At 55.4% G+C, this 25,229-nt stretch overlaps 2 protein-coding genes across 7 annotated transcripts in view; both read right to left on the reverse strand.

Moving 5' to 3' along the window:
- LOC116958210 (uncharacterized) overlaps positions 1-1,954 on the reverse strand; it is a 75,058-nt gene extending 73,104 nt beyond the window's left edge. Inside the window, exon 1 of the mRNA XM_076056180.1 lies at positions 1,889-1,954. Coding sequence (XP_075912295.1) covers positions 1,889-1,954 — 66 coding nt within the window. The remainder of the gene's footprint in view (positions 1-1,888) is intronic.
- On the reverse strand, positions 1,613-24,665 carry LOC116958209 (uncharacterized). Of its 6 annotated transcripts, none has more exons than XM_076056023.1 (6): positions 24,460-24,665; positions 21,638-21,806; positions 10,275-11,143; positions 5,347-5,766; positions 4,389-4,644; positions 1,613-2,666 (listed from the first exon to the last, which is right to left on the reverse strand). In XM_076056023.1, exons 3-6 carry the CDS (start codon positions 11,058-11,060, stop codon positions 2,014-2,016), a joined length of 2,115 nt encoding a protein of 704 aa, XP_075912138.1. In that variant the 5' UTR covers positions 11,061-11,143; positions 21,638-21,806; positions 24,460-24,665; the 3' UTR covers positions 1,613-2,013. The 6 variants fall into 6 exon arrangements, with proteins under 6 accessions (XP_075912138.1, XP_075912137.1, XP_075912139.1 ...); XM_076056022.1 differs by having other exon boundaries at positions 23,841-24,665; XM_076056024.1 differs by lacking the exon at positions 24,460-24,665 and adding an exon at positions 22,478-22,683.
- Between the last annotated feature and the right edge of the window lie 564 nt (positions 24,666-25,229).

The following is a 25,229-nucleotide window of genomic DNA, read 5'->3' on the forward strand; positions in this document are numbered from 1 at the left end:
CAATGATTCTTAACGCGTCACTGATATCAGTGCACACAAAACCACTCCATACATCTGTTCCTGGCCCGGCGCACTCCGTCAAATGTTAGAACCCGTTGTGGCCCGCGAGTCAACCAATGTGTCCCCACCCCTGCGCGCTAGGCTATCGGGGTGGGAGAGGCCATTACGCCTCTCTGTGATAGCGACGTTCTCTGACGTTAGAGTAAAGAAACAGCGTTGCCTACAAAGGAGTCTCCTGCCTCCTTTGTCAACACTGCACACAGACACACACACAAGAGACAGCGCGCTAACCGCTACACTACAATCCGTTACGTTTGCACGTGCCAGGGTCACGTGACTGATTTGACGTCACAGCTCACTTGCCGTGCAAACAAAAAAAATGATGCATTATTGAGCTACCCTACCCCACCCTAAAAAATAAACAAAAGTGTATTTTTATAATTGTTGCATGGTGTACAGTCTGGAAAGTACCCACATGGCAAATTTAAAGTTTGCTGCATGTCGGGAAGTACGCTAAACATTTTGAACGGACACACACAATCACAGCTTTGCCTTTTTTATATATATATGGGGATTATTTCCCTTCTCCGTGACTTTACCGACAGAACCCAAAAAAATTTTGATTTAAAGCTTTCGTGACTGCAGGGATTCATATTCTTGGTTTCTTCCGGTAAAGTCACCACCACGTAAGAAGGGAAACAATAAAATAATAAAAATATAAAACAATGACATTGACTTCTCCAAGACAGAGGTTCTTTGCAAGCCATCTGGCTACCATGAGAGATTCGTTCATTGGGTCTATGGGCATATGCAAACACAGAGACAATTTCAACCGAGAAGATGGATTCTGGCTTAGCAATCATTGGAAGGATTTGATAAACCATTTCGGGTCTTAATTGATTGTTCACGCTTACGGTGGCTTTCAGACCGCATCCATTATTTTTCGTCTCCCCCCCTCCTCTTATCCGAACATAGATGGACTCGTCCATCTGAATGACTGTCAAATCGCTCTCCGTGGTGTTAACGTAAAAAAAAAACGCCACTTTCTTCAAATTTTCTTTCTCTGGTTTTCACACCCTGATGATGATGATGATCGCTCGTGCTGCAGTCGAAAAACGTCGTGAGAATTTTATCGTTTTATATTTTTATTATTTTATTGTTTCCCTATCTACGCGGTGGTGACTTCACCGAAAGAACCAAGAGATGTTTCACTCCGCCGCACTCGTTTGAGGCCGAGTCGACCTAGGGGAGGCCCAGGAACCGGCTTCAGATGAATCCATCACTGGACCCGGGTCATAGCGCAGCGCGCCAACCACTGCGCAACCGCTCCCCACGCTGCACAAAGACAAAGACGCCCCAGGTGTGACCTCTGACAGGCTGTGTGGGGGGCAAGTGCTGTTCGAGAGCAACATCCATTGAAGGCGACCGGGCGCTGTGGGCACCACGAGGGTGCGGGTGGACAGCACCACTCCCGGCCGTCTTTGTCTCCCCCCTCCCCCCCCCCCAGTGGCGACGTTGAGGAACTCGTTTGAGGCCGAGTCGACCTAGGAGCGGCCCAGGCGTATTCGTGACACGGGAGACACTCGCACGATTTGTGGGGGGGGGGGGGGGGGTTTAAAAAAAAAGCGAATTTATTAAAACAGTCAACAGCAGCTGACGCTCGCCGCCGGTGACGTCAACACGGCGCTTGTGCCAGGCTGGGTGCAGGAGGTCACGTGACAGACGCGGGAGGTCATGTGACAGACGCGGGAGGTCACGTGACAGACGCGGCAGGTGCGCGGCGCCGAGCACCCGAGTGAAAAAAACCCTCGGCGTGTGCGTGGGTGCGAGGGGGAAACGCTGTATCCCCGTCGTGCAGAAGGGCCAGGCGGGGGATTCGTCCACGCACCCTGCTGTACATCACCGCCACCGCCACCACCTCCTCATCGTCGTCCACCTCTTCCCTCCACCTCATCTCCCACCTCGTCCTCCATCCTCCTCCTCCTCCATCCTCGTCCTCCTCCTCCGCCACGGTCACTGTAGCCGGTTGACCTTTGCCGCGACGCCCTTGCAGCCCCTGACGGCCCAGCGGGCCCCGCCCAGGTACTCCTCGTCGCCCGCCAGGCGCCGCACGTCGCCCTCTGTGGGGTAGAGGCCCTCCTGCAGCATCTCGTCGCGCACGCACAGACGCACGTGGCACTCGCGCAGCGGAGACAAGGGCACCAGGCGGGCCGCGGCAAACAGCGCGTGGCCACGCCAGGCGGCGGCGGTGCTGACGGTACCGCCGGTGTCACCGCCGGTAAAGCCGCCGCCGGGACCGCCGCCACCGCCGCCGCCGGTCACAACGTCTGTATCACCGCCGCCGCCGGTAAAGCCGCCAGCAGCATCACCACCACCGCCGGTATCACCGCCAGCATCACCGCCGCCGGCATCACCGCCACCGGTATCACCACCGCCACCGGCATCACCGCCAGCATCACCGCCGCCGGCATCACCACCACCGGTATCACCACTGCCACCGGCATCACCGCCAGCATCACCACCGCCAGCATCACCACCACCGGTATCACCGCCAGCATCGCCACCGCCACCATTACCGCCACCGGCATCACCACCGGCACCACCGCCATTCTCCAGCCAGCGCCGGAGGGCGGGCACCACTGATGAGGGCCATGAGGGCGACTCCCCTGTAAGGAGGGGGGGGGTGGTGGGGGGGGTGGGGGGGGGGACACGGGGAGGAGTGATGATGGTGAAGATGGTGAATATGACGATGATGATGGTGATGATGATGATGGTGAAGATGACGATGATGTTGATGTTGAAGATGACGATGATGATGATGATGGTGAAGATGGTGAATATGACGATGATGATGGTGATGATGATGGTGATGATGTTGATGGTGAAAATGACGATGGTGATGGTGAAGATGACGATGATGATGATGGTGAAGATGGTGAAGATGATGACTATGATGATGGTGAAGATGACGATGATGATGGTGAAGATGGTGAAGATGTTTATGGTGAAGATGACGATGGTGATGGTGAAGATGACGATGATGATGATGATGGTGAAGATGGTGAAGATGATGACGATGATGATGGTGAAGATGACGATGATGATGGTGAAGATGGTGAAGATGATGACGATGGTGATGGTGAAGATGACGATGATGATGATGATGATGGTGAAGATGACGATGATGATGATGATGGTGAAGATGGTGAAGATGATGACGATGATGATGGTGAAGATGACGATGATGATGGTGAAGATGGTGAAGATGACGGTGGTGAAGATGGTGAAGATGACGATGATGATGGTGATGATGATGGTGAAGATGACGGTGGTGAAGATGGTGAAGATGACGACGTTGATGGTGAAGATGACGATGATGATGGTGAAGATGGTGAAGATGACGATGATGATGGTGATGATGGTGAAGATGACGATGATGATGGTGATGATGGTGAAGATGGTGAAGATGACGATGCTGATGGTGAAGATGACGATGATGATGGTGAAGATGGTGAAGATGACGATGCTGATGGTGAAGATGACGATGTTGATGGTGAAAATGACGATGTTGATGGTGAAGATGACGATGATGATGGTGAAGATGACGATGTTGATGGTGAAGATGACGATGTTGATGGTGAAGATGACGATGTTGATGGTGAAGATGACGATGTTGATGGTGAAGATGACGATGATGATGGTGAAGATGGTGAAGATGACGATGCTGATGGTGAAGATGACGATGTTGATGGTGAAGATGACGATGATGATGGTGAAGATGGTGAAGATGACGATGATGTTGATGTTGAAGATGACGATGATGATGATGATGATGTTGATGGTGAAGATGACGATGGTGATGGTGAAGATGGTGAAGATGACGATGATGTTGATGTTGAAGATGACGATGTTGACGATGATGATGATGTTGATGGTGAAGATGACGATGGTGATGGTGATGATGGTGAAGATGGTGAAGATGACGATGATGTTGATGTTGAAGATGACGATGATGATGATGATGATGTTGATGGTGAAGATGACGATGGTGATGGTGAAGATGGTGAAGATGACGATGATGTTGATGTTGAAGATGACGATGTTGACGATGATGATGATGTTGATGGTGAAGATGACGATGGTGATGGTGAAGATGATGATGATGGTGAAGATGGTGAAGATGATGACGATGATGATGGTGAAGATGACGATGATGATGGTGAAGATGGTGAAGATGACGGTGGTGAAGATGGTGAAGATGACGATGTTGACGATGACGTTGACGACTATTACGACGTTGACGATGACGACGTTGACGTTGACGTTGATGACGTTGACGATGATGACGTTGACGACGACGACGATGACGACGTTGACGACGTCCTCACCGTCACGCAGCGCGTGGGCCATGATCTCCTCGCCGCCGAGGCTGCTGATGAGGACGTAGATGGCGTTGGGCTGCCCGGCGTGCTGCTGGCGCGACGAGGAGGCGGCTGAGGAGGTGGACGCCGAGGAGGTGGACGCCGAGGAGGTGGACGCCGCCGTCCTGGCGTGCAGGAAGTCCAGGACCGCCGCCGGCATCTCCTCCACCTCGTCGAAGATGAAGACGGGAATCATCTGGGCTCCCTCCGCCTCCCTCGTCACCTGGACAAAGGGGTGTGACGTCGCAAAGGGGGGGGGGGGTGACGTCACGAACGGGTGTGACGTCACAAAGGTGCGCGACGTCACAATGGGGGAGGGGGGGGGGTGTGACGTCAAGAGGGGGTGTGACGTGATTAATTATTGCACCAAGCGATCCACTTGGCAATCCACCTCGTGATAGCAACAACGACGATGACAACAACAACAACGTCAACAACAACGAGGACGATGACAACAACAACAATGTCAACAACAACGACGATAACAACAACGTCAACAACAACGACGACGATGACAACAACGACGATGACGACGACAACGACGATGACAACAACAACAACATCAACAACAACGACGTCAACAACAACGTCAACAACGAAGACAACGACAACAACGTCAACAACAACGTCAACAACGACAACGTCAACAACAACAACGTCAACAACAACAACGTCAACAACAACAACAACAACGTCGTCAGCAACGTCAAAAACGACAACGTCAACAACAACAACGTCAACAATAACGTCAACAACAACATCAACATCAACAACGACAACAACGACAACGTCAACAACAACGACAACAACGTCAACAACAACGTCAACAACAACAACGTCAACAACAACAACGTCAACAACAACAACGTCAACAACAACAACAACAACAACAACGTCGTGAGCAACAACGGCAACCGACCCCCACCTCCGCGATGGTGGCGTTCAAGTCGGCCAGGTACCGCGACACCACGTGCCCGTCGTCGCCACCGCCTCCACCGCCTCCACCGCCTCCACCGCCTCCACCGCCTCCACCGCCTCCACCGCCTCCACCGCCAAACGCGCAGCGAGCGCGGTGCAGCAGCGCCACGCGGGCGCCGCCCGCCAGCGCCGTGAAGTGGCGCTCGACGGCTCTCCCGGCGACGCTCTTGCCCACGCCGCCGGTGCCGTGCAGCGAGAGGAGCAGCGGGCGGCCGTGCTCGCGCACCGCCAGGTACTCGGCCAACGCCGCCGGCAGCGGGGCCAGCGCCGCCTCCTGCCCGTGGAGCTGCCGGCGAAGCGCCGCGGCGAGGCCCCGCAAGTCGTAGCGCTCCACGTGGTCGTCCAGGTTCTCGATGGCGTTGTAGATCTGTTGCCGGGGTGGCGGGGGAGGTGGTAGAGGTGGTGGAGGATGGTAGAGAGGTGGTGGTGGTGGTGGATGGAGAGTGGTGGAGGATGGTAGAGAGGTGGTGGTGGTGGTGGATGGAGAGTGGTGGTGGTGGTGGTAGTAGTGGATGTATGGATGGAGAGTGGTAATGGAGGTGGTGGAGGATGGTAGAGAGGTGGTGGTGGTGGATGGATGGAGAGTGGTGGTGGTGGTGGATGGACGAATGGAGAGTGGTGGTAGTGGTGGTGGTGGGTGGACGGATGGAGAGTGGTGGTGCATGGAGAGTGGTGGTGGTGGATGGACGAATGGAGAGTGGTGGTGGTGCATGGAGAGTGGTGGTGGATGGAGAGTGGTGGTGGTGGTGGATGTATGGATGGAGAGTGGTGGTGGTGGTGGATGTATGCATGGAGAGTGGTGATGGTGGTGGATGTAGGGATGGAGAGTGGTGCAGAGGGTGGAGGAAGAAAATCTAATTTTTATTTCGTTCGTTCCTCAATCCGCGTATCCTGGTGAGGGTCGCGACGGCAGCATGATGAGTAAGGCGGTCCACACCTCCCTGTCCCTGGCGACAGCTCTACACTACCACACACTACTATACTTTACCATACACTATACACTACTACACACTACTATACTTTACCATACACTATACTATACACTACACTATACACTACTATACACAGACTCTCGCTCTTCCTGGGGAATTCCCCAGCGTTCCCAGGCCAGCCGGGCGACATCGCCCCCAGATCAACCGGGCGACATCGTCCCACCACCAACCGCGTGGTCCTGGGCCGGCCCAGGGGTCTCGGCCCAGTGGGACCGTTCCTGCTGCTGCTGCTGCTGCTGCTGCCCGGTAGACTTCCAGGGGGAGTCTGCCGGGGAGGGGGGGTGGGGGGGGGGCATCCTCACCAGGGTGCCCGAACCACCTCAACCGGCTCCTCTCGATCCGGAGGAACAGCAGGGGGGGCCTCTGACTCCGATGCTCTCCCGGATTACCGAGCCCCTCGCCCGGTCACGGAGAGGGAGCCGGACAACCCTGCGGAGGGACCTCATCCTTCCTGCCGTCACCCAAAGCTCGTGGCCATCGTAGGCGAGGGCGGGAACGTAGGTCGACCTGTAGATTGTACGAGGAGCCAGCTCCCGGCTGGCACTACCACGGAACGGTGCGGCGAACCGGGCGCAGCACTTCGGACGGCCCGCAACGCTCCGCCGGCCGATCTCCCGCTCCTTACTCGCCGTCGCTCGCGAAAGAAACCCGCCCCCCCCCCCGCCCCCCCGAGGCACTTGAACTCCTCGACGACGGGCAGCTGCTCCCGCCCTCCTGGGAGGGAACCACGGACCTCGGATTTGGTGGTGCTGATCCTCGTCCCCGGCCGCTTCCGCACACGGCATGAAACCGCTCAAGCTCAGGCTGAAGATCGCAGGCAGACGAGGCAAAGAGGGCAACCTCGTCTGGAAAACGCAGCGACGCTACCTCCATGTCCCCCCCCCCCCCCCCCCCCCCGTTACTGGGTACTCGTCTCACACCTCGGATATTCTGTCCATGGAAGTCGCAAAAACAGGAGTGGAGGCGGGACGCGCCCTTGGCGGAGTCCAACGGCCACAGTGAACGACTTTGGTTTAGCACCAAGAACGTGGACACAGCTCTCACTCCGGGCATAGAGGGGGGGGACCCGATAGGGCACTGGGCAGCATCGTACTCCCACAGCACCTGCCACATAGGCGTTGCGGGGAACCCGGTCGCGCGCTTTCTCCAAGTCCATGAGGCAGAGGTAGGCCGCAGCAGCTTACTCCAAATGAGGCCTCAAATATCTGCGAGAGGGTATAAGAGGTGGTCCATTGTTCCACGGCCATGACGGAATCTCCATTGTTCCTCCTGAATCTGAGGCTCGACCACCGGGCGGAACTTCCTCTTCCTCAGCACTCGGGCAAAAGCTTTGCCCGGGACGCCGAGGAGCGCGATTCCTCCTCAGTTGGAGCGCACACCCTGGTCGCCTTTTCTAAAAATGGGAACCGCGACCCCAGTTTGCCAATCCAGAGGTACTGCACACCCACCTTCCACGCAACGTTGAAGAGGACGCGGGAACCACGACACCCCTACAATCTCCGGCGCTTTCAACAACTCTGCGGCGAATCTCGTTCACATCCGGCAGCTTTGCCGCCACGATGGATCCGACCCCCGCACCCCCCCCCCCCCCAGCTGTTTCCAGGGCTGGCTCGTGAGAGGAGGACACCTCCACTGGGTTGAGGAGCTCCTCAAAGTCTCCCTTCGACCTCTCGACTTACCCCTTAGTCGAGATCAATGTCACGCCGACGCCCTAACTGAGAACGGCCTGGCGGCCACATTCCCGCCGACCCCCCCTCCTAAGGCGTCGGGTGGTTTGCCGGAACGTCTTTGAGGCTGCCGTGCGGTCCCTCTCCGTCGACCCTCCAAACTCCTCCCGCGCCCCCTAAGGGGCGTTCGCTTCAGCGGCTGCCGCAGCTGCCGCCCCACGTGGCAAGCCGGCACCTCGCAATCGAGTCTGGAGGCCTTTTTTTCCCCGAGCATAGCTCAGGGAAAGCCTCCTCCACTTCATCAACTTGACAGCATCCCTCACCGCCGGTGTCCAACCAGCAGGTCCAAGGGTTTGCCGCCATGACGGGGACGAACTGCCTTGAGGCCCGCAGCCATCCGCAGCTGCAAACCACAAACGAGGTTCCGAGCACCGTCCGCTCCGGCTCAACGTCCACGCCCTCCACGGGAGAGTTCAGCGCGAGTTTTTTCGCCGGATGTGGACGTTGAAATCTCTCCGGACTGGGTCTTCCGCCAGACGTTCCCGGACATCCCGGCGCTATCCGTTTGGGCCTTCCACGTCTAGCTGGCCGGTGCCCCGAGCGTCGGATCCAACTAACTTACCACCACCAGGCGGTGTGTTCAGTTGACAGCTCTGCCCCCCCCCCCCACTCTTCACCCGAGTGTCCAGAACATACGGCCGTCGGTCCGATGATACAACTATGAAGTCAACCGTTGGTCTTTCAGCCCAAAGCGCTCCGGGGTGCCGAGTACACTCGCGAACATCTTTGCCTTCGGGCACGGTGTTTGTCATTGGCATCCCGCGACTGGCCCAGGATTCCAATGCAAATCTCACCGTTCGGATTCAGGCCAGGGGGTGGGGGCCATTCCTCCAAATCACGCCTCTCCATGCGCCTCCATCGTTTCCCACGCGAGCATTGAAGCCACCCGGTAAGTCTGTGGAGTTGGTGGGCGGCACTCTGACCGAGCACTCCACCCCACCATCTGCAAGAAGGCCGAATGCTCTGAACTGCTGTTTGGTGCATAAGCACAGACGACGGTCGGTCAGAGCTTTATCTTTCTGAGACCCGAAGTCTCATTGAGGCGACCCTTTCATTCACCGGGACAAACCCCAACTGAACAACACACCAACCGGGCGATTGTGAGTATCCCCACACTCGCCCGCCACCATCATCTTCACCGCCACCTCCACCACCATCGTTACACCACTACCACCGGCTCCACCAGAGCCACCTCCACCACCACCACACCTGCAGGCCGAAGGCCAGCAGGTGAAGAGGGTGAGCAGCAGCACCACGCGGGTCTGCCCGGGGGAGCGGATGCCAACAGGTGACTACTCCTCCTCACTCCACCTGCATCACCACCATCGCCATCTCAATCACCATCACAACCAACACCACCACCACCAACACCATCATCATCATCTCCACCACCTGCACCACCACCTTCTCCACCACCACCACCATCAGCTCCACTACCTCCACCACCATCACCTCCACCACCTGCACCACCACCACCTTCTCCACCACCACCACCACCACCACCATCAGCTCCACTACCTCCATCACCTCCACCACCTGCACCACCACCTTCTCCACCACCACCACCACCATCATCATCTCCACCACCTGCACCACCACCTTCTCCACCACCACCACCATCATCTCCACTACCTCCACCACCACCACCACTACCTCCACCACCACCACCACCATCATCTCCACCACCACCTTCTCCACCACCACCATCATCTCCACCACCACCATCAGCTCCACTACCTCCACCACTATCACCTCCACCACCTGCACCACCACCACCTTCCCCACCACCACCACCATCAGCTCCACTACCTCCACCACCATCACCTCCACCACCTGCACCACCACCACCTTCTCCACCACCACCATCAGCTCCACTACCTCCACCACCATCACCTCCTCCACCACCACCATCAGCTCCACTACCTCCACCACCATCACCACCACCACCACCACCATCAGCTCCACTACCTCCACCACCATCACTACCACCACCACCACCACCACCACCTTCTCCACCACCACCACCACCACCATCAGCTCCACTACCTCCACCACCACCACCTCCACCACCTGCACCACCATCACCTCCACCACCAACACCACCATCATCTCCACTAACTCCACCACCACCACCACCTCCTCCACCACCACCACACCTGCAGGCCGAAGGCCAGGGTGAAGAAGGCAAGCAGCAGCACCGCGTGGTCCAACTCCGGGGCCGACAACGCCTCCCTCCTCCTGCGGCTCCTCGCGCAGCTGGGCGGATACAAAACTCGCCTGCTCCTCCGCACCCCACCTCGTCCGCCACCTCGTCCGCCGCCTCGTCCGCCGCCTCGTCCGCCGCCTCGTTCGTCACGAGCGGCGCCACCGCCGTCAGTTGCGAGGTGGTCGATCTCGCTGGCGCTGAACGTGAACACGTCCGGCGGACGCTTGGGTGGAGGCGGTGCCCAGCGTCGGCGCTCCGACGCCGGCGGTGGCGGCGACGGTGGTGGGGACGTGTGGTTGTGGCCGATGTGGTTGTTGTGGTAGTTGTGGTTGTTGTGGCTGTTGTGGCTGCTGCAGACAGCAGGCCTGGAGTTCCGAACGACGTCTAGCCAACGTCGCCGGATGCGACCGATGGTTTGGAGGCGGTAGAGAAGCAATGACGCATCGGGGCGAGCTGATGATGATGATGCTGATGATGATGATGGCGGTCGTGCTGATGATGGTCGTGCTGATGATGGTCGTGCTGATGATGGTGGTCGTTCTGATGATGATGGCAGTCGTACTGATGATGATGATGATGATGGCCGTACTGATGATGATGGCAGTCGTACTGATGATGATGATGATGATGGCAGTCGTAATGATGATGATGATGGCAGTCGTACTGATGATGATGATGGCAGTCGTACTGATGATGATGATGATGGGCGTGCTGATAGTGATGGGGAAGAGCTCATCTTTACTCCTGGTGAGGGTGCTACTTCTGCTGACGATGATGGTGGTGCTGCTGATGCTGATGGACTTGCTGATGACACCACTGCTGTTGATGACAAAATTGAAAAGTTGTTATTGCTGATGATGGTGGTGGTGCTGGTGCTGCTGATGCTACTGCTGATGAAAGTTGCTGATGATGGAGTTGCTTCTGATGAGATGTCGGTGGTGCTGATGTTGCCGCTGCTGCTGCTGCTGATGATGATGATGTACTTATGATAATTGCTGCTGATGATGATGTTGTTGTAGCTGCTGATGTCACTGCTGCTGCGATATTGGTTTCCAGGAGGCGTTCCAGCTGCAAAATCACACAACAGTCTCATCACACACAGACTCACACAGAGATCCATAGATTCACACAGAGACTCATAGAATCACACAGAGCTCCAGAGACTCACACAGAGACCCAGAGACTCACACAGATACCCACAGACCCACATAGACAACCATAGATACACGTAGGGACCTACAGACTCGCACAGGCTCAAACAGAGACCCATAAACTCACACAGATACACAAATAAACACTCACAGAGACCCACAGACTCGCACAGAGACTCACACAGAGACCCATAGACACGCAGAGACCCATCGAATGACAGAGAGACTCATAGGCACACACAGAGAACCATTAGACCCAGACTCACTTTGTCCCACGGTCTGTTTAAGGCTACACGGAGCTGCTTGTCCCTGTTCTATAACTGGCATGCATTTGTTGACTTTACACACCCATCCGCACACAAAGACAAAGATCCCCCGTGTAGCCTGTAACAGACTGTTGGGGCAAGTGCTGTTAGCAAGCGCCTATGAAGGCCGGAACGGCACACGAGGGGGTGGGTGGCCAGCACCACGCCCGGCCGCCTTTGTCTCCCCCAGTGGAAATGTTTACACACTGTACCGGGTACTTATTTGAGGCTAAGTCGACCTAGAGGAAGCACGGGACCGGTTCAGATAATCGTCACCGGTGTTGGCCGTGAGCGGGAATTGAACCCGGGTCGCCGGGTTCATAGCGCAGCGTAGCGCTAACCACTACACCACCGCTCCCCAGACACACACACACACTAACACACATTCACACACAAACTCACACACTCTCACACACCCGAACACACACACATTCACACACGCATTCACACACGCAAACTCACACGTACAAACTCACACACACAAACTCACACTCGCACTGACAAACACTCACACACACTCACACCCAGACTCACACACACAAACTCACACTCGCACTCACAAACACTGGCAAACACTCACACACACTCACACCCAAACTCACACACACAAACTCACACTCGCACTTACAAACACTCACAAACAAACACACACTGACACACACACCTATACGAGCGAGGCTGCAAAGACACACACACAACAACAACAACCGCCATTCGCCACTAAGTGGCGGTGACGTCACCACGACGCTTGTGCCAGGCCATGTGCACCTTGAGGCTACGTGAAGTGTCGAACGCCCGCTGGCAGGAGGTCACAGGGCAGACCCAGGTGCCACGGGTCGACTGACTGAGATGACTGGCTGATGCACCACCTGTGCCCCCTACTGTGCCAACCTGCTGTGCTTCAGCCACCTGGTGCTCCGCTCGTTGTTCTGAGCGTCGCTCCTCCGCCCTCGGTTGTTGTTGGAGGGCGACTGCCTCCAACTGCCCAGTAGCAGCGTCCTTCACGAGCCTCCTCCACTGAGGCCGATCTTGACACCGCTGGTACCAGTCATCGGCAAGTCCACTCAGCTCCACGTCCTCCTGTACCACATCACTCCATCTCTTCTCTAGCCCGTGCCGCGCCCATTTAGCCCGCTCAATCCGGCCAAACAAAAGCTGTTTCGGCATGCGTTGGCTGGGCATGCGGGCTACATGACCCAGCCAACGCAGCCTTGCCTGCCGGAGGAGCTCACCGATGGGACTTTGTCCAGATCTTTCAAGGATTTGTGAGCTCCTCACACAATCCAACCTGCAGGTTGAACCCAGGATGGAGCGTAGGCAGGCCAGCCTAAATGTTTATAACCGGTGAAGTTCCATTATAGAGGGGTCCACGTTTCGCAGGCGTAGAGAAGGGAGGGAATGACTAAAGCTTCGTGCGGAGCAACAGACCCAGGTAGCTTCCACTTAGCCAGCTACACACTGGGGGTGATTTCTTCTTCCAATATTTGAGGTACCGCAGCCTCAGCAGGGTCATCCCAACTTTGTCCCGCGATGTTTTCCAGGCCGAGGGATTTCCCCTCCCCCAGGACCTCACAGAAATGCTCAGCAAATCTGCAAACCTGTTCCTGGGGGTCAGAGATTGGATCACCGTTCTTTCCCCTAATAATGGTAATAGGTGCGGCTCTGCAGGTTACTTTTTTGATGGAGTTACGTACACACTCACACACACTCACTCACACAGGCTGAACAAAAGCTATTTAAGCATGCGGTGGCTGGGCATGCGGGCAACATGACCAAGCCAACGCACCAATTGGGAGTTGTGGAGGTGGAGTGTCCGATGGTACAAAATACCCAGGCAGGTGCTGAGTTTTGGTGGGGCTGATGGTGAGTCCCCACCTCTTAGTGGCACGCTCCAGTTTCAGCAGCGGCGTCTCCAACTCCTCCTCTGAATGAGCAGCAATTACCAAATCATCGGCATACATCACGTGGTTGACCAATAGGGAGGCATCCATTGACCGCACCCGGGCATCGATCAGTCTCCCATTATATCTGTACCAAATGTAAATTCCCCCAGTACAGCTATTAAAGTCTTCACGAACTACGTGGTCAAAATAGATGTTAAATCATGTGGGAGCCAGAGGACATCCCTGTCGCACCCCAAAGTGTACAGGGAATGGCTCTGATTCCCGGCCACGTAGTTTAACCCGGGCCCAGTCCAATATTTGAGGCACCGCAGCCTCAGCAGGGTCATCCTCACTTTGTGCCACGATGGTTTCCTGGCTGAGGGATTTCCCCTCCCCCAGGACCTCACAGAAATGTCCAGCAAATCTGCAAACCTGTTCCTGGGGGTCGGAGATTGGATCACCGTTTTTTCCCCTAATGATTGCAATAGGTGTGGCGCTGCAGGTTACTTTTTTGATAGAGTCAAATAGAGATTTGTGATCACGGGCCACTGAGGCACACACACACTCACACACTCACTCACTCACACACTCACTCACACACACACACTCACACAATCACACACTCACACACACACTCACACACTCACTCACTCACACAATCACTCATACACACTCACACACTCACTCACACAATCACACACTCACACACACTCACACAATCACACACTCACTCACACACTCACTCACACACTCACACACACACTCACTCGCACACACTCACTCACACACTCACTCACACTCACTCACACTCACTCACACACGCTCACACACTCACTCACACACACACACTCACTCACACAATCACACACTCACACACACTCACACACACTCACTCACACAATCACACACTCACTCACTCACACACTCACTCGCACACACTCACTCACACACTCACACACTCACTCACACATGCTGACACACTCACACACTCACTCACTCACACACTCACACACACTCACTCACACAATCACTCACACACTCACTCACACACTCACTCACTCACACACTCACTCACACACACATACTCACACAATCACACACTCACACACACACTCACACACTCACTCACTCACACAATCACTCATACACACTCACACACTCACTCACACAATCACACACTCACACACACACTCACACAATCACACACTCACTCACACACTCACTCACACACTCACACACACTCACTCACACTCACTCACACACGCTCACACACTCACTCACACACACACACTCACTCACACAATCACACACTCACACACACTCACACACACTCACTCACACAATCACACACTCACTCACTCACACACTCACTCGCACACACTCACTCACACACTCACACACTCACTCACACTCACTCACACACGCTCACACACTCACACACTCACTCACTCACACACTCACACACACTCACTCACACAATCACTCACACACTCACTCACACACTCACTCACTCACACACTCACTCACACACACATACTCACACAATCACACACTCACACACACACTCACACACACTCACACACTCACTCACTCACACAATCACTCACACACACTCACACACTCACTCACACAATCACACACTCACACACACACTCACACAATCACACACTCACTCACACACTCACTCACACACTCACACACTCACTCACTCACCCACTCACACACACACACTCACTCACACACTCACTCACACACTCACACACACACTCACACACACACTCACACACACACTCACACAATCACACACTCACTAACTCGCACACACTCACACACACACTCACACTCACTCACACTCACTCACTCACACACACACTCACTCACTCACCCACTCACACACACACTCACTCACACACTCACTCACACACTCACACACACACTCACACACACACTCACACACACACTCACACAATCACTCACTCGCACACACTCACTCACACACTCACACTCACTCACACTCACTCACTCACACACGCTCACACACTCACACACTCACTCACTCACACACTCACACACACTCACTCACACAATCACACACTCACACACACTCACACACACTCACTCACACAATCACACACTCACTCACTCACACACTCACTCGCACACACTCACTCACACACTCACACACTCACTCACACTCACACACGCTCACACACTCACACACTCACTCACTCACACACTCACACACACTCACACATTCACTCACACACTAACAACAACAACCGCCATTCGCCACTAAGTGGCGGTGACGTCACCACGACGCTTGTGCCAGGCTATGTGCACCGTGAGGCCACGTGAAGTGTCGAACGCCCGCTGGCAGGAGGTCACTGGGCAGACCCAGGTGCCACGGGTCGACTGACTGAGATGACTGGCTGATGCACCACCTGTGCCCCCTACTGTGCCAACCTGCTGTGCTTTAGCCACCCGGCGCTCCGCTCGTTGTTGTGAGCGTCGCTCCTCCGCCCTCCGTTGTTGTTGGAGGCCGACTGCCTCCAACTGCCCAGTATCATCCTTCACGAGCCTCCTCCACAGAGGCCGATCTTGACACCGCTGGTACCAGTCATCGGCAAGTCCACTCAGCTCCACGTCCTCCTGTACCACATCACTCCATCTCTTCTCTAGCCCGTGCCGCGCCCGCTTAGCCCCCTCAATCCGGCCAAACAAAAGCTGTTTCGGCATGCGGTGGCTGGGCATGCAGGCTACATGACCCAGCCATCGCAGCCTTGCCTGCCGGAGGAGCTCACCGATGGGACCCTGCCCAGATATTTCAAGGATTTGTGAGCTCCTCACACAATCCAGTCTGGTTAAACCCAGGATGGATCGTAGGCAGGCCAGCCTAAATGTTTCTAACCGGCGAAGATGTTCCATTAGGGGGGTCCACGTTTCGCAAGCGTAGAGAAGGGAGGGAATGACCGTGGCCGAGAAGACCTGAAGCTTAGTGCGGAGCGACAGACCAGGTAGCTTCCACACAGCGTTACGCAACCGATGAAAAGATATTGCCGCTCGACTGATTCGGAGTGAGACCTCTGCTGTTAAACTGGAGCCAGTCACTCACACACTCACTCACACTTCAACTCACTCACACATTCACACACTCACTCACACACACTCACACTCACGCACTCACACACTCACTCACACACTCACTCACACACTCACACACACACTCACACACTCACTCACATACTCACTCACACAATTACACACTCACTCACACACGCTCACACACTCACTCACATACTCACTCACTCACACAATCACACACTCACTCACTCACACACACTCACACACACTCACACACACACTCACACACACTCACTCACACACTCACTCACTCACACACTCACTCACACACTCACACACACACTCACACACTCACTCACACACACTCACACACTCACTCACATACTCACTCACTCACACACTCACACACACTCACTCACACAATCACTCACACACTCACTCACACACCAACTCACTCACACATTCACACACTCACTCACACACACTCACGCACTCACACACTCACTCACACACTCACTCTCACACTCACACACACACTCACACACTCACTCACATACTCACTCACTCACACAATCACACACTCACTCACACACGCTCACACACTCGCACACTCACTCACTCACACACTCACACACACTCACTCACATACACACACACACAATCACACACTCACTCACATACTCACTCACTCACACACTCACTCACACTCACTCACACACGCTCACACACTCACCGACGGGAGGTTGTACAGGCGCACAGCCCTGCCCACTGACGTTTGACCTGGCGACCCCGTCACGTGGTTCACAACATTCCACAGACCCCCTCCCCCGTGTAGCCTCTAACAGGCTGCAGGGGCAAGTGCTGTTAGCGAGCACCTCACACACAGACACAGACAAAGCTCCCCCGTGTAGCCTCTAACAGGCTGTAGGGGCAAGTGCTGTTAGCGAGCATCTCACACAGACAAAGACAAAGATCCTCCGTGTAGCCTCTAACAGGCTGCAGGGGCAAGTGCTGTTAGCGAGCACCTCACACACACACACAGACAAAGCTCCCCCGTGTAGCCTCTAACATGCCGTAGGGGCAAGTGCTGTTAGCGAGCACCTCACACACAGACACAGACAAAGCTCCCCCGTGTAGCCTCAACAGGCTGTAGGGGCAAGTGCTGTTAGTAGTAGCAGCAGCGCCTATGAAGGCTACCGGCACTGTGGCACACGAGGGGGTGGGTGGCCAGCAACCACGCTCGGCCGCCTTTGTCTCCCCAACGGCGATGTTCACTACGCTACACCAGTTTACTCATTTGAGGCTGAGTCGACCTAGGGGAGGCCCACAGGACCGGTTCAGATAATGGTAACTGGTGGTGTTGGCCATGAACGGGAATCGAACTCGGGTCGCCGGGTTCTTAGCGCAGCGTAGAGCTACCCGCTACACTACCACTCACACAGACACACACAGACACACACTCACACTCTCACAACAACACAACAACCGACATTCGCCACTAAGTGGCGGTGACGTCACCACAACGCTTGTGCCAGGCTATGTGCACCCTGAGGCCACGTGAAGTGTCGAATGCCCGCTGGCAGGAGGTCACGGGGCAGACCCAGGTGCCACGGGTCGACTGACTGAGATGACTGAGATGACTGGCTGATGCACCACCTGTGCCCCCTACTGTGCCAACCTGCTGTGCTTTAGCCACCCGGCGCTCCGCTCGTTGTTGTGAGCGTCGCTCCTCCGCCCTCCGTTGTTGTTGGAGGGCAACTGCCTCCAACTGCCCAGTAGCAGCGTCCTTAACAAGCCTCCTCCACAGAGGCCGATCTTGACACCGCTGGTACCGGTCATCGGCAAGTCCACTCAGCTCCACGTCCTCCTGTACCACATCACTCCATCTCTTCTCTAGCCTGTGCCGCGTCCGTTTAGCTCCCTCGATCCGGCCGAACAAAAGCTGTTTCGGCATGCAGTGGCTGGGCATGCGGGCTACATGACCCAGCCAATGCAGCCTTGCCTGCCGGAGGAGCTCACCGATGGGACCGTGCCCAGATCTTTCAAGGATCTGTGAGCTCCTCACACAATCCAGTCTGGTTAAACCCAGGATGGATCGTAGGCAGGCTAACCTAAATGTTTCTAACCGGCGAAGATGTTCCATTAGGGGGATCCACGTATCGCAAGCGTAGAGAAGGGAGGGAATGACCGTGGCCGAGAAGACCTGAAGCTTAGTGCGGAGCGACAGACCAGGTAGCTTCCACACAGCGTTATGCAACCGTTGAAAAGATATTGCCGCTCGACTGATTTGGAGTGAGACCTCTGCTGTTAAACTGGAGCTGGTCATAAGCACACTGCCCAAGTACACAACTGCCCCATCACCGATTTGGAGTTGTGGGGGTGGAGTGTTCGATGGTACAAAATACCCAGGCAGGTGCTTAGTTTTGGTAGGGCTGATGGTAAGGCCCCATCTCTTTGTGGCACGGTCCAGTCTCAGCAGCAGCGTCTCCAACTCCTCCTCTGAGTGAGCCGCTATTAGCAAATCATCGGCATACATAACGTGGTTGAGCAATAGGGAGCCATCCCTTGACCGCACCCGGGCATCGATCAGCCTCCCATTATATCTGTACCAATTGGAGATTCCCCCGGTACAGCTATTGAAGGCTTCACGAACTACGTGGTCAAAATAGATGTTAAATAATGTGGGAGCCAGAGGACATCCCTGTCGCACCCCAAGGTGTACAGGGAATGGCTCTGACTCCCGGCCACGTAGTTTTACCCGGGCCCGCTCACCATCATAAAGGTCCTTAATGATCGTGAGCAGAGGGTCAGGGACTCCGAAAGCACGAAGAACAACTCAGAGCCCAGGCCTACTGATGGTATAATAGGCCTTGACCAGCTCAATAAAGCAGAGATGTAGGTCTTGCTGGAATTCCCTACACCTCTGCTGTAGCAGATGGACAAAAAATATGGCATCTGTGCAGGACCGCCCTTTCTTGAAACCGCATTGCGGCTCCGCAAGCCTCTCCTCAGCGTGCCTGGCAAGGCGATGTTGAATAATCCTTGCCAGGACCTTTCCCGGCACACTGAGGAGTGAGATGCCCCTGTAGTTGTTACAGTCTGTGCGGTCCCCCTTCTTAAAGAGGGGGACCACCAGGGCATCCTTCCAATCCTGCGGAACCCGTCCAGTCGTCCAGACTGTTCTTATGATTTCATATAGGGCAGTCTGTACACAAACGCCACCCTCCCTCAGCATTTCGCTTGGGACATCATCTCTGGCCGGTGCCTTTCCTGGTCTCAGACTCCGGATCGCCTTAAGTTCTTCCTCAACAGATGGCACCTCAGCCAGCCACTCACAGGGGGTGACTTCTTCCAATATTTGAGGCACCGCAGCCTTTGCAGGGTCATCCCCACTTTGTGCCACGATGGTTTTCTGGCTGAGGGATTTCCCCTCCCCCAGGACCTCACAGAAATGCTCAGCAAATCTGCAAACCTGTTCCTGGGGGTCGGAGATTGGATCACCGTTTTTTCCTCTCATGATGGGAATAGGTGTGGCGCTGCAGGTTACTTTTTTGATGGAGTTAAATAGAGATTTGTGATCGCGGGCCACAGGGGCAGACTCCATCTCCTCAGCAACCTGCGACCACCACCCATCCTTGCAGCACCTCACGGCTCTCCGAACCTCCGAGCGAAAGCTGTGGTAAGCCTCCTTATTCTCTGACGTGGGATTCTGTAGTCGATGACAGTGGGACTGTCGCTTTTTCTCAACTATCCTGAACACCTCCTCTGTCAGACAGGGTCTCTGGGGAGGTCTGGACCGCGTTCCCAAAGCAGCCAATGCAGCTGCATGAGTCACAGTCCTAAACCTCGCCCATTTACCCTCGACATCAGGAGGAGTGGGGGAGCCAACCCCAGCCGCAAGCGATGATGAAATTCTCGCTTGCAACTTTCATCAGATAACTGAGACCAGGCCACTTTAGGTTGGAATGGGGTCCTGGGTGTACACCCACTACCGGAGTGGAAGAATGGCAGGCGCATCTTACAGATGACAAGTCGATGGTCAGAGGCCAGATCAGCTCCATGGTAGGTCCTGGTGTCAAGGACATGGGCTCGCATCTGCTGTTCCGTCACTATGTAGTCCAGCAGATGTTCTTGCTTGGACCCGGCATGCATCCATGATGTTGTGTGGATGCGCCGATGCCGGAACAGCGTGTTGGTAATTACAAGCCCATGGGCTGCACAAAAAATCTAGCAGCCTCCTACCCTTGTTATTGAGCTGATCTGGCCCATGCCCTCCAATCACTCCAGACCAGGTGCCAGCATCATGACCAACTCGGGCATTGAAGTCACCCAACAAGATGACTCTATCCCAAGGGGCCACTTTAGCCAGCACCTGTGACAAGAGGTCATAGAAGGCATCTGACTCATCGGCTTTGCTTGCATCCCTCCACGGATGTTCGTCTTCGGTGGGGGTATAAGTAACCACGACCACCACTCCTCGCCTCCGGTTGATGGGAAGGCGAGCCCAAAGTAGCCTGGGGCTTACAGCTTCCCATACCTCACCGCCACGCTCCCACGCCTCCTTCATTCTTTTGTTCAAAAGAAGATCCACACCCTGTTGTTTGTCAGACTGCTGCCCCGAGTAGAGCACTGTCCACCCCTCATGGTGGCAGGAGCCAGAGCCGGTCCACCGGACCTCCTGAATGCCACATAGATCCAGGCGGTACCATTCCAGCTCCCGACAGAGGAGCGGCAGCCTCTCCTCCGCAGTGAGCATTCAAACATTCCACGTGGCCACACACACACACTCACACGCACACTTACACACCAATAGTATAACTGGTGAGCGTGACTGGTGAGGATGACTGGTGAGGATGAATGGTGAGCGTGACTGGTGAGGATGACTGCATCCACCTTGAGACGGCTTCTCTTCAGCAGCCAAAGCCAAATGTCCCCCGTGTAGCCTTCAGCGACGCCGCTGTAGGGGCAAGTGCAGCCACCGGCACCGTGGCACACACGAGGGTCGTGGCCTTGGGTCAGCACCACGCCCGGCCGCCTTTGTCTCCCTCGGTGGCGATGTTGACTGCACACCGCGCCAAGACACACAGAGACATACTGACACAGGGACACACACACTGAGACTCTCTCTGTCTCTGTGTCTCTCTCTGTGTCTCTCTCTGTCTCTGTGTCTCTCTGTCTCTCTCTCTCTGTGTCTCTCTCTCTGTCTCTCTCTCTGTGTCTCTCTCTGTCTCTCTCTCTGTCTCTCTCTCTCTGTGTCTCTCTCTGTCTCTGTCTCTCTCTGTCTCTCTCTCTGTCTCTCTCTCTCTCTCTGTCTCTCTCTCTGTCTCTCTTTCTGTGTCTCTCTGTGTCTCTCTCTGTCTCTCTCTCTGTGTCTCTGTGTCTCTCTCTATCTCTGTGTCTCTCTCTGTGTCTCTCTGTCTCTGTGTCTCTCTGTCTGTCTCTCTGTCTCTGTCTCTCTCTGTGTATCTGTCTCTCTCTGTGTGTATCTCTCTCTGCCTCTATCTTTGTCTCTCTCTCTCTGTCTCTCTCTGTATCTCTCTCTGTCTCTCTGTCTCTGTGTCTATGTGTCTCTCTGTCTCTCTCTCTCTGTGTCTCTCTCTGTATGTCTCTCTCTGTCTCTCTCGCTGTCTCTCTCTCTGTCTCTCTCTGTCTCTCTCTCTCTCACTGTCTCTCTCCCCTCTCACTTTCTCTCGACTTCTGTACATTCCCGGATATGAATCTCGCCCGCCTCACCCAGTACGCATCGGAGTCTTCCCCTTTCGATGCAACAGCCACACGGGGTAACGACACTGCCTTGACAAACCAGTCAAACCACACACACACACCACACACACACAACACACACACCCCACACACACACACACACCACACACACACTCACACACAACACACACACACACCACACACACACACTCACACACACACTCACACACACAACACACACTCACACACACTCACACACACACACCCCACACAAAACACACACCCACACAACACACACACCCACCCCACACACACTCACACACACACACCCCACACACACCCACCCACACAAAACACACACCCACACAACGCACACACCAACCCCACACACACACCCACCCACACAAAACACATACACACCCACTCGCCCACCCACCCCACACACCCACTCGCCCACCCACCCCACACACCCACTCGCCTACCCACCCACTCGCCTACCCACCCACTCGCCTACCCACCCCACCCACTCATCCACTCGCCTACCCACCCACTCACTCGCCTACCCCACCCACCCACTCGCCTACCCATCCACTCGCCTACCCACCCCACCCACCCACCCACTCGCCTACCCACCCCACCCACCCACTCGCCCACCCATTCATTCGCCCACCCACCCACCCCACCCACCCACTCGCCTACCCACCCACCCCACCCACCCCACCCACCCACTCGCCTACCCACCCACTCGCCTACCCACCCACCCACTCGCCCACCCACCCCCTCGCCCACCCACCCACTCATTCGCCTACCCACCCACGCGACTACCCACCCACCCACTCACCTACCTACCCACTCATTCGCCTACCTACCCACTCATTCACCTACCCACCCACTCATTCACCTACCCATCCATTCATTCACCTACCCACCCACTCATTCACCTACCCACCCACTCATTCACCTACCCACCCACTCATTCACCTACCCACCCACTCATTCACCAACCCACCCACTCAATCGCCTACCCACCCACTCATTCGCCTACCTACCCACTCATTCACCTACCTACCCACTCATTCGCCTACCCATCCATTCATTCACCTACCCACCCACCCACTCACCTACCTACCCATTCATTCACTTACCCATCCATTCATTCACCTACCCACCCACTCAATCGCCTACACACCCACTCATTCACCTACCCACCCATTCATTCACCCACCCACCCACTCATTCACCTACCCACCCACCCACTCACCTACCCACCCATTCATTCACCTACCCACCCACCCACTCATTCACCTACCCACTCACTCATTCACCTACCCACCCACCCAATCACCTACCCACCCACTCATTCACCTACCCACCCACTCATTCACCTACCCACCGGTGCCGGATTATCCCTGCCTGGTGACATTAATATCTTGACTCAAAGCTTTCGTGACTGCAGGAATTCAAATTCTTCGACGTCTTTCGGTGAAGTCGCGTCGAGAGGAAATCCATTTAAATAATGGAGAGCGACGTTTACGATTGCAACACAAGCAACCGTCATCAGGTGCAACTGCATTTGAGAGCGAGACACGCACACCATAGACACGCAGAGATGCAATGCCTCTTGTGTCGAGGCTTTAACCAGAGAGAGGTGGGTGGGTCTGCTGGGGTAGCTGCTGCAGCAGAGGCAATAGCATGTCACTGAAGGACCCAACAAGACCGGCACATCTTAGAGAGAGTTGCGTGAATATTCACCCCGGAGAGAAAGAGCGAATGGCCCAAGGGGAGGCCCCTTGAATTGTAGGAGAGAATAAATAGGCCGTTTGAGAAAATACAAACTTAGAAGGGAAAAAAATAGATTGTGTTAGAAATGCAATGCAATGCAACGCAGAGAGGTCGGATAGCACACAGTTAACCCATAGCCTAGTTGATTACGATCTCCAAAGGTTGCTACATTTGAAGTTAAGTGTGAAATTTGACAGAGACACACACAGAGAGAGAGAGAACAGACTTACTGTCTCTGTGTGTGTCTCGCTTTGCTTGTGTGTCTGTCTGTGTGTCTCTGTGTTTGTGTTTTGTCTCTCAAATTTAGTTCTAACTGATGACGGTTGCGTTTCGATCGCGACACACAAGCGTCTAGATCGCGACACGAGCGTCTAGATCGCGACACGAGAGTCTAGATCTAGACACGGGCGTTTCGATCGCGACACGGGCGTCTAGATCGCGACACGGGCGTCTAGATCGCGACACGGGCGTCTAGATCGCGACACGGGCGTCTAGATCGCGACACGGGCGTCTAGATCGCGACACGGGCGTCTAGATCGCGACACGGGCGTCTAGATCGCGACACGGGCGTCTAGATCGCGACACGGGCGTCTAGATCGCGACACGGGCGTCTAGATCGCGACACGGGCGTCTAGATCGCGACACGGGCGTCTCGATCGCGACACGGGCGTCTCGATCGCGACACGGGCGTCTCGATCGCGACACGGGCGTCTAGATCGCGACACGGGCGTCTAGATCGCGACACGGGCGTCTAGATCGCGACACGGGCGTCTAGATCGCGACACGGGCGTCTAGATCGCGACACGGGCGTCTAGATCGCGACACGGGCGTCTAGATCGCGACACGGGCGTCTAGATCGCGACACGGGCGTCTAGATCGCGACACTGGCGTCTCGATCGCGACACTGGCGTCTCGATCGCGACACGGGCGTCTAGATCGCGACACGGGCGTCTAGATCGCGACACGAGCGTCTCCATCTCGACACGAGCGTCTGGATCGC

The sequence above is a fragment of the Petromyzon marinus genome, chromosome 74 (assembly GCF_048934315.1).
Source record: "Petromyzon marinus isolate PM22_M1 ecotype Great Lakes invasive population chromosome 74, UKy_Petmar_22M1.pri1.0, whole genome shotgun sequence".
NCBI classification, from domain to species: Eukaryota; Metazoa; Chordata; class Hyperoartia; order Petromyzontiformes; family Petromyzontidae; genus Petromyzon; species Petromyzon marinus.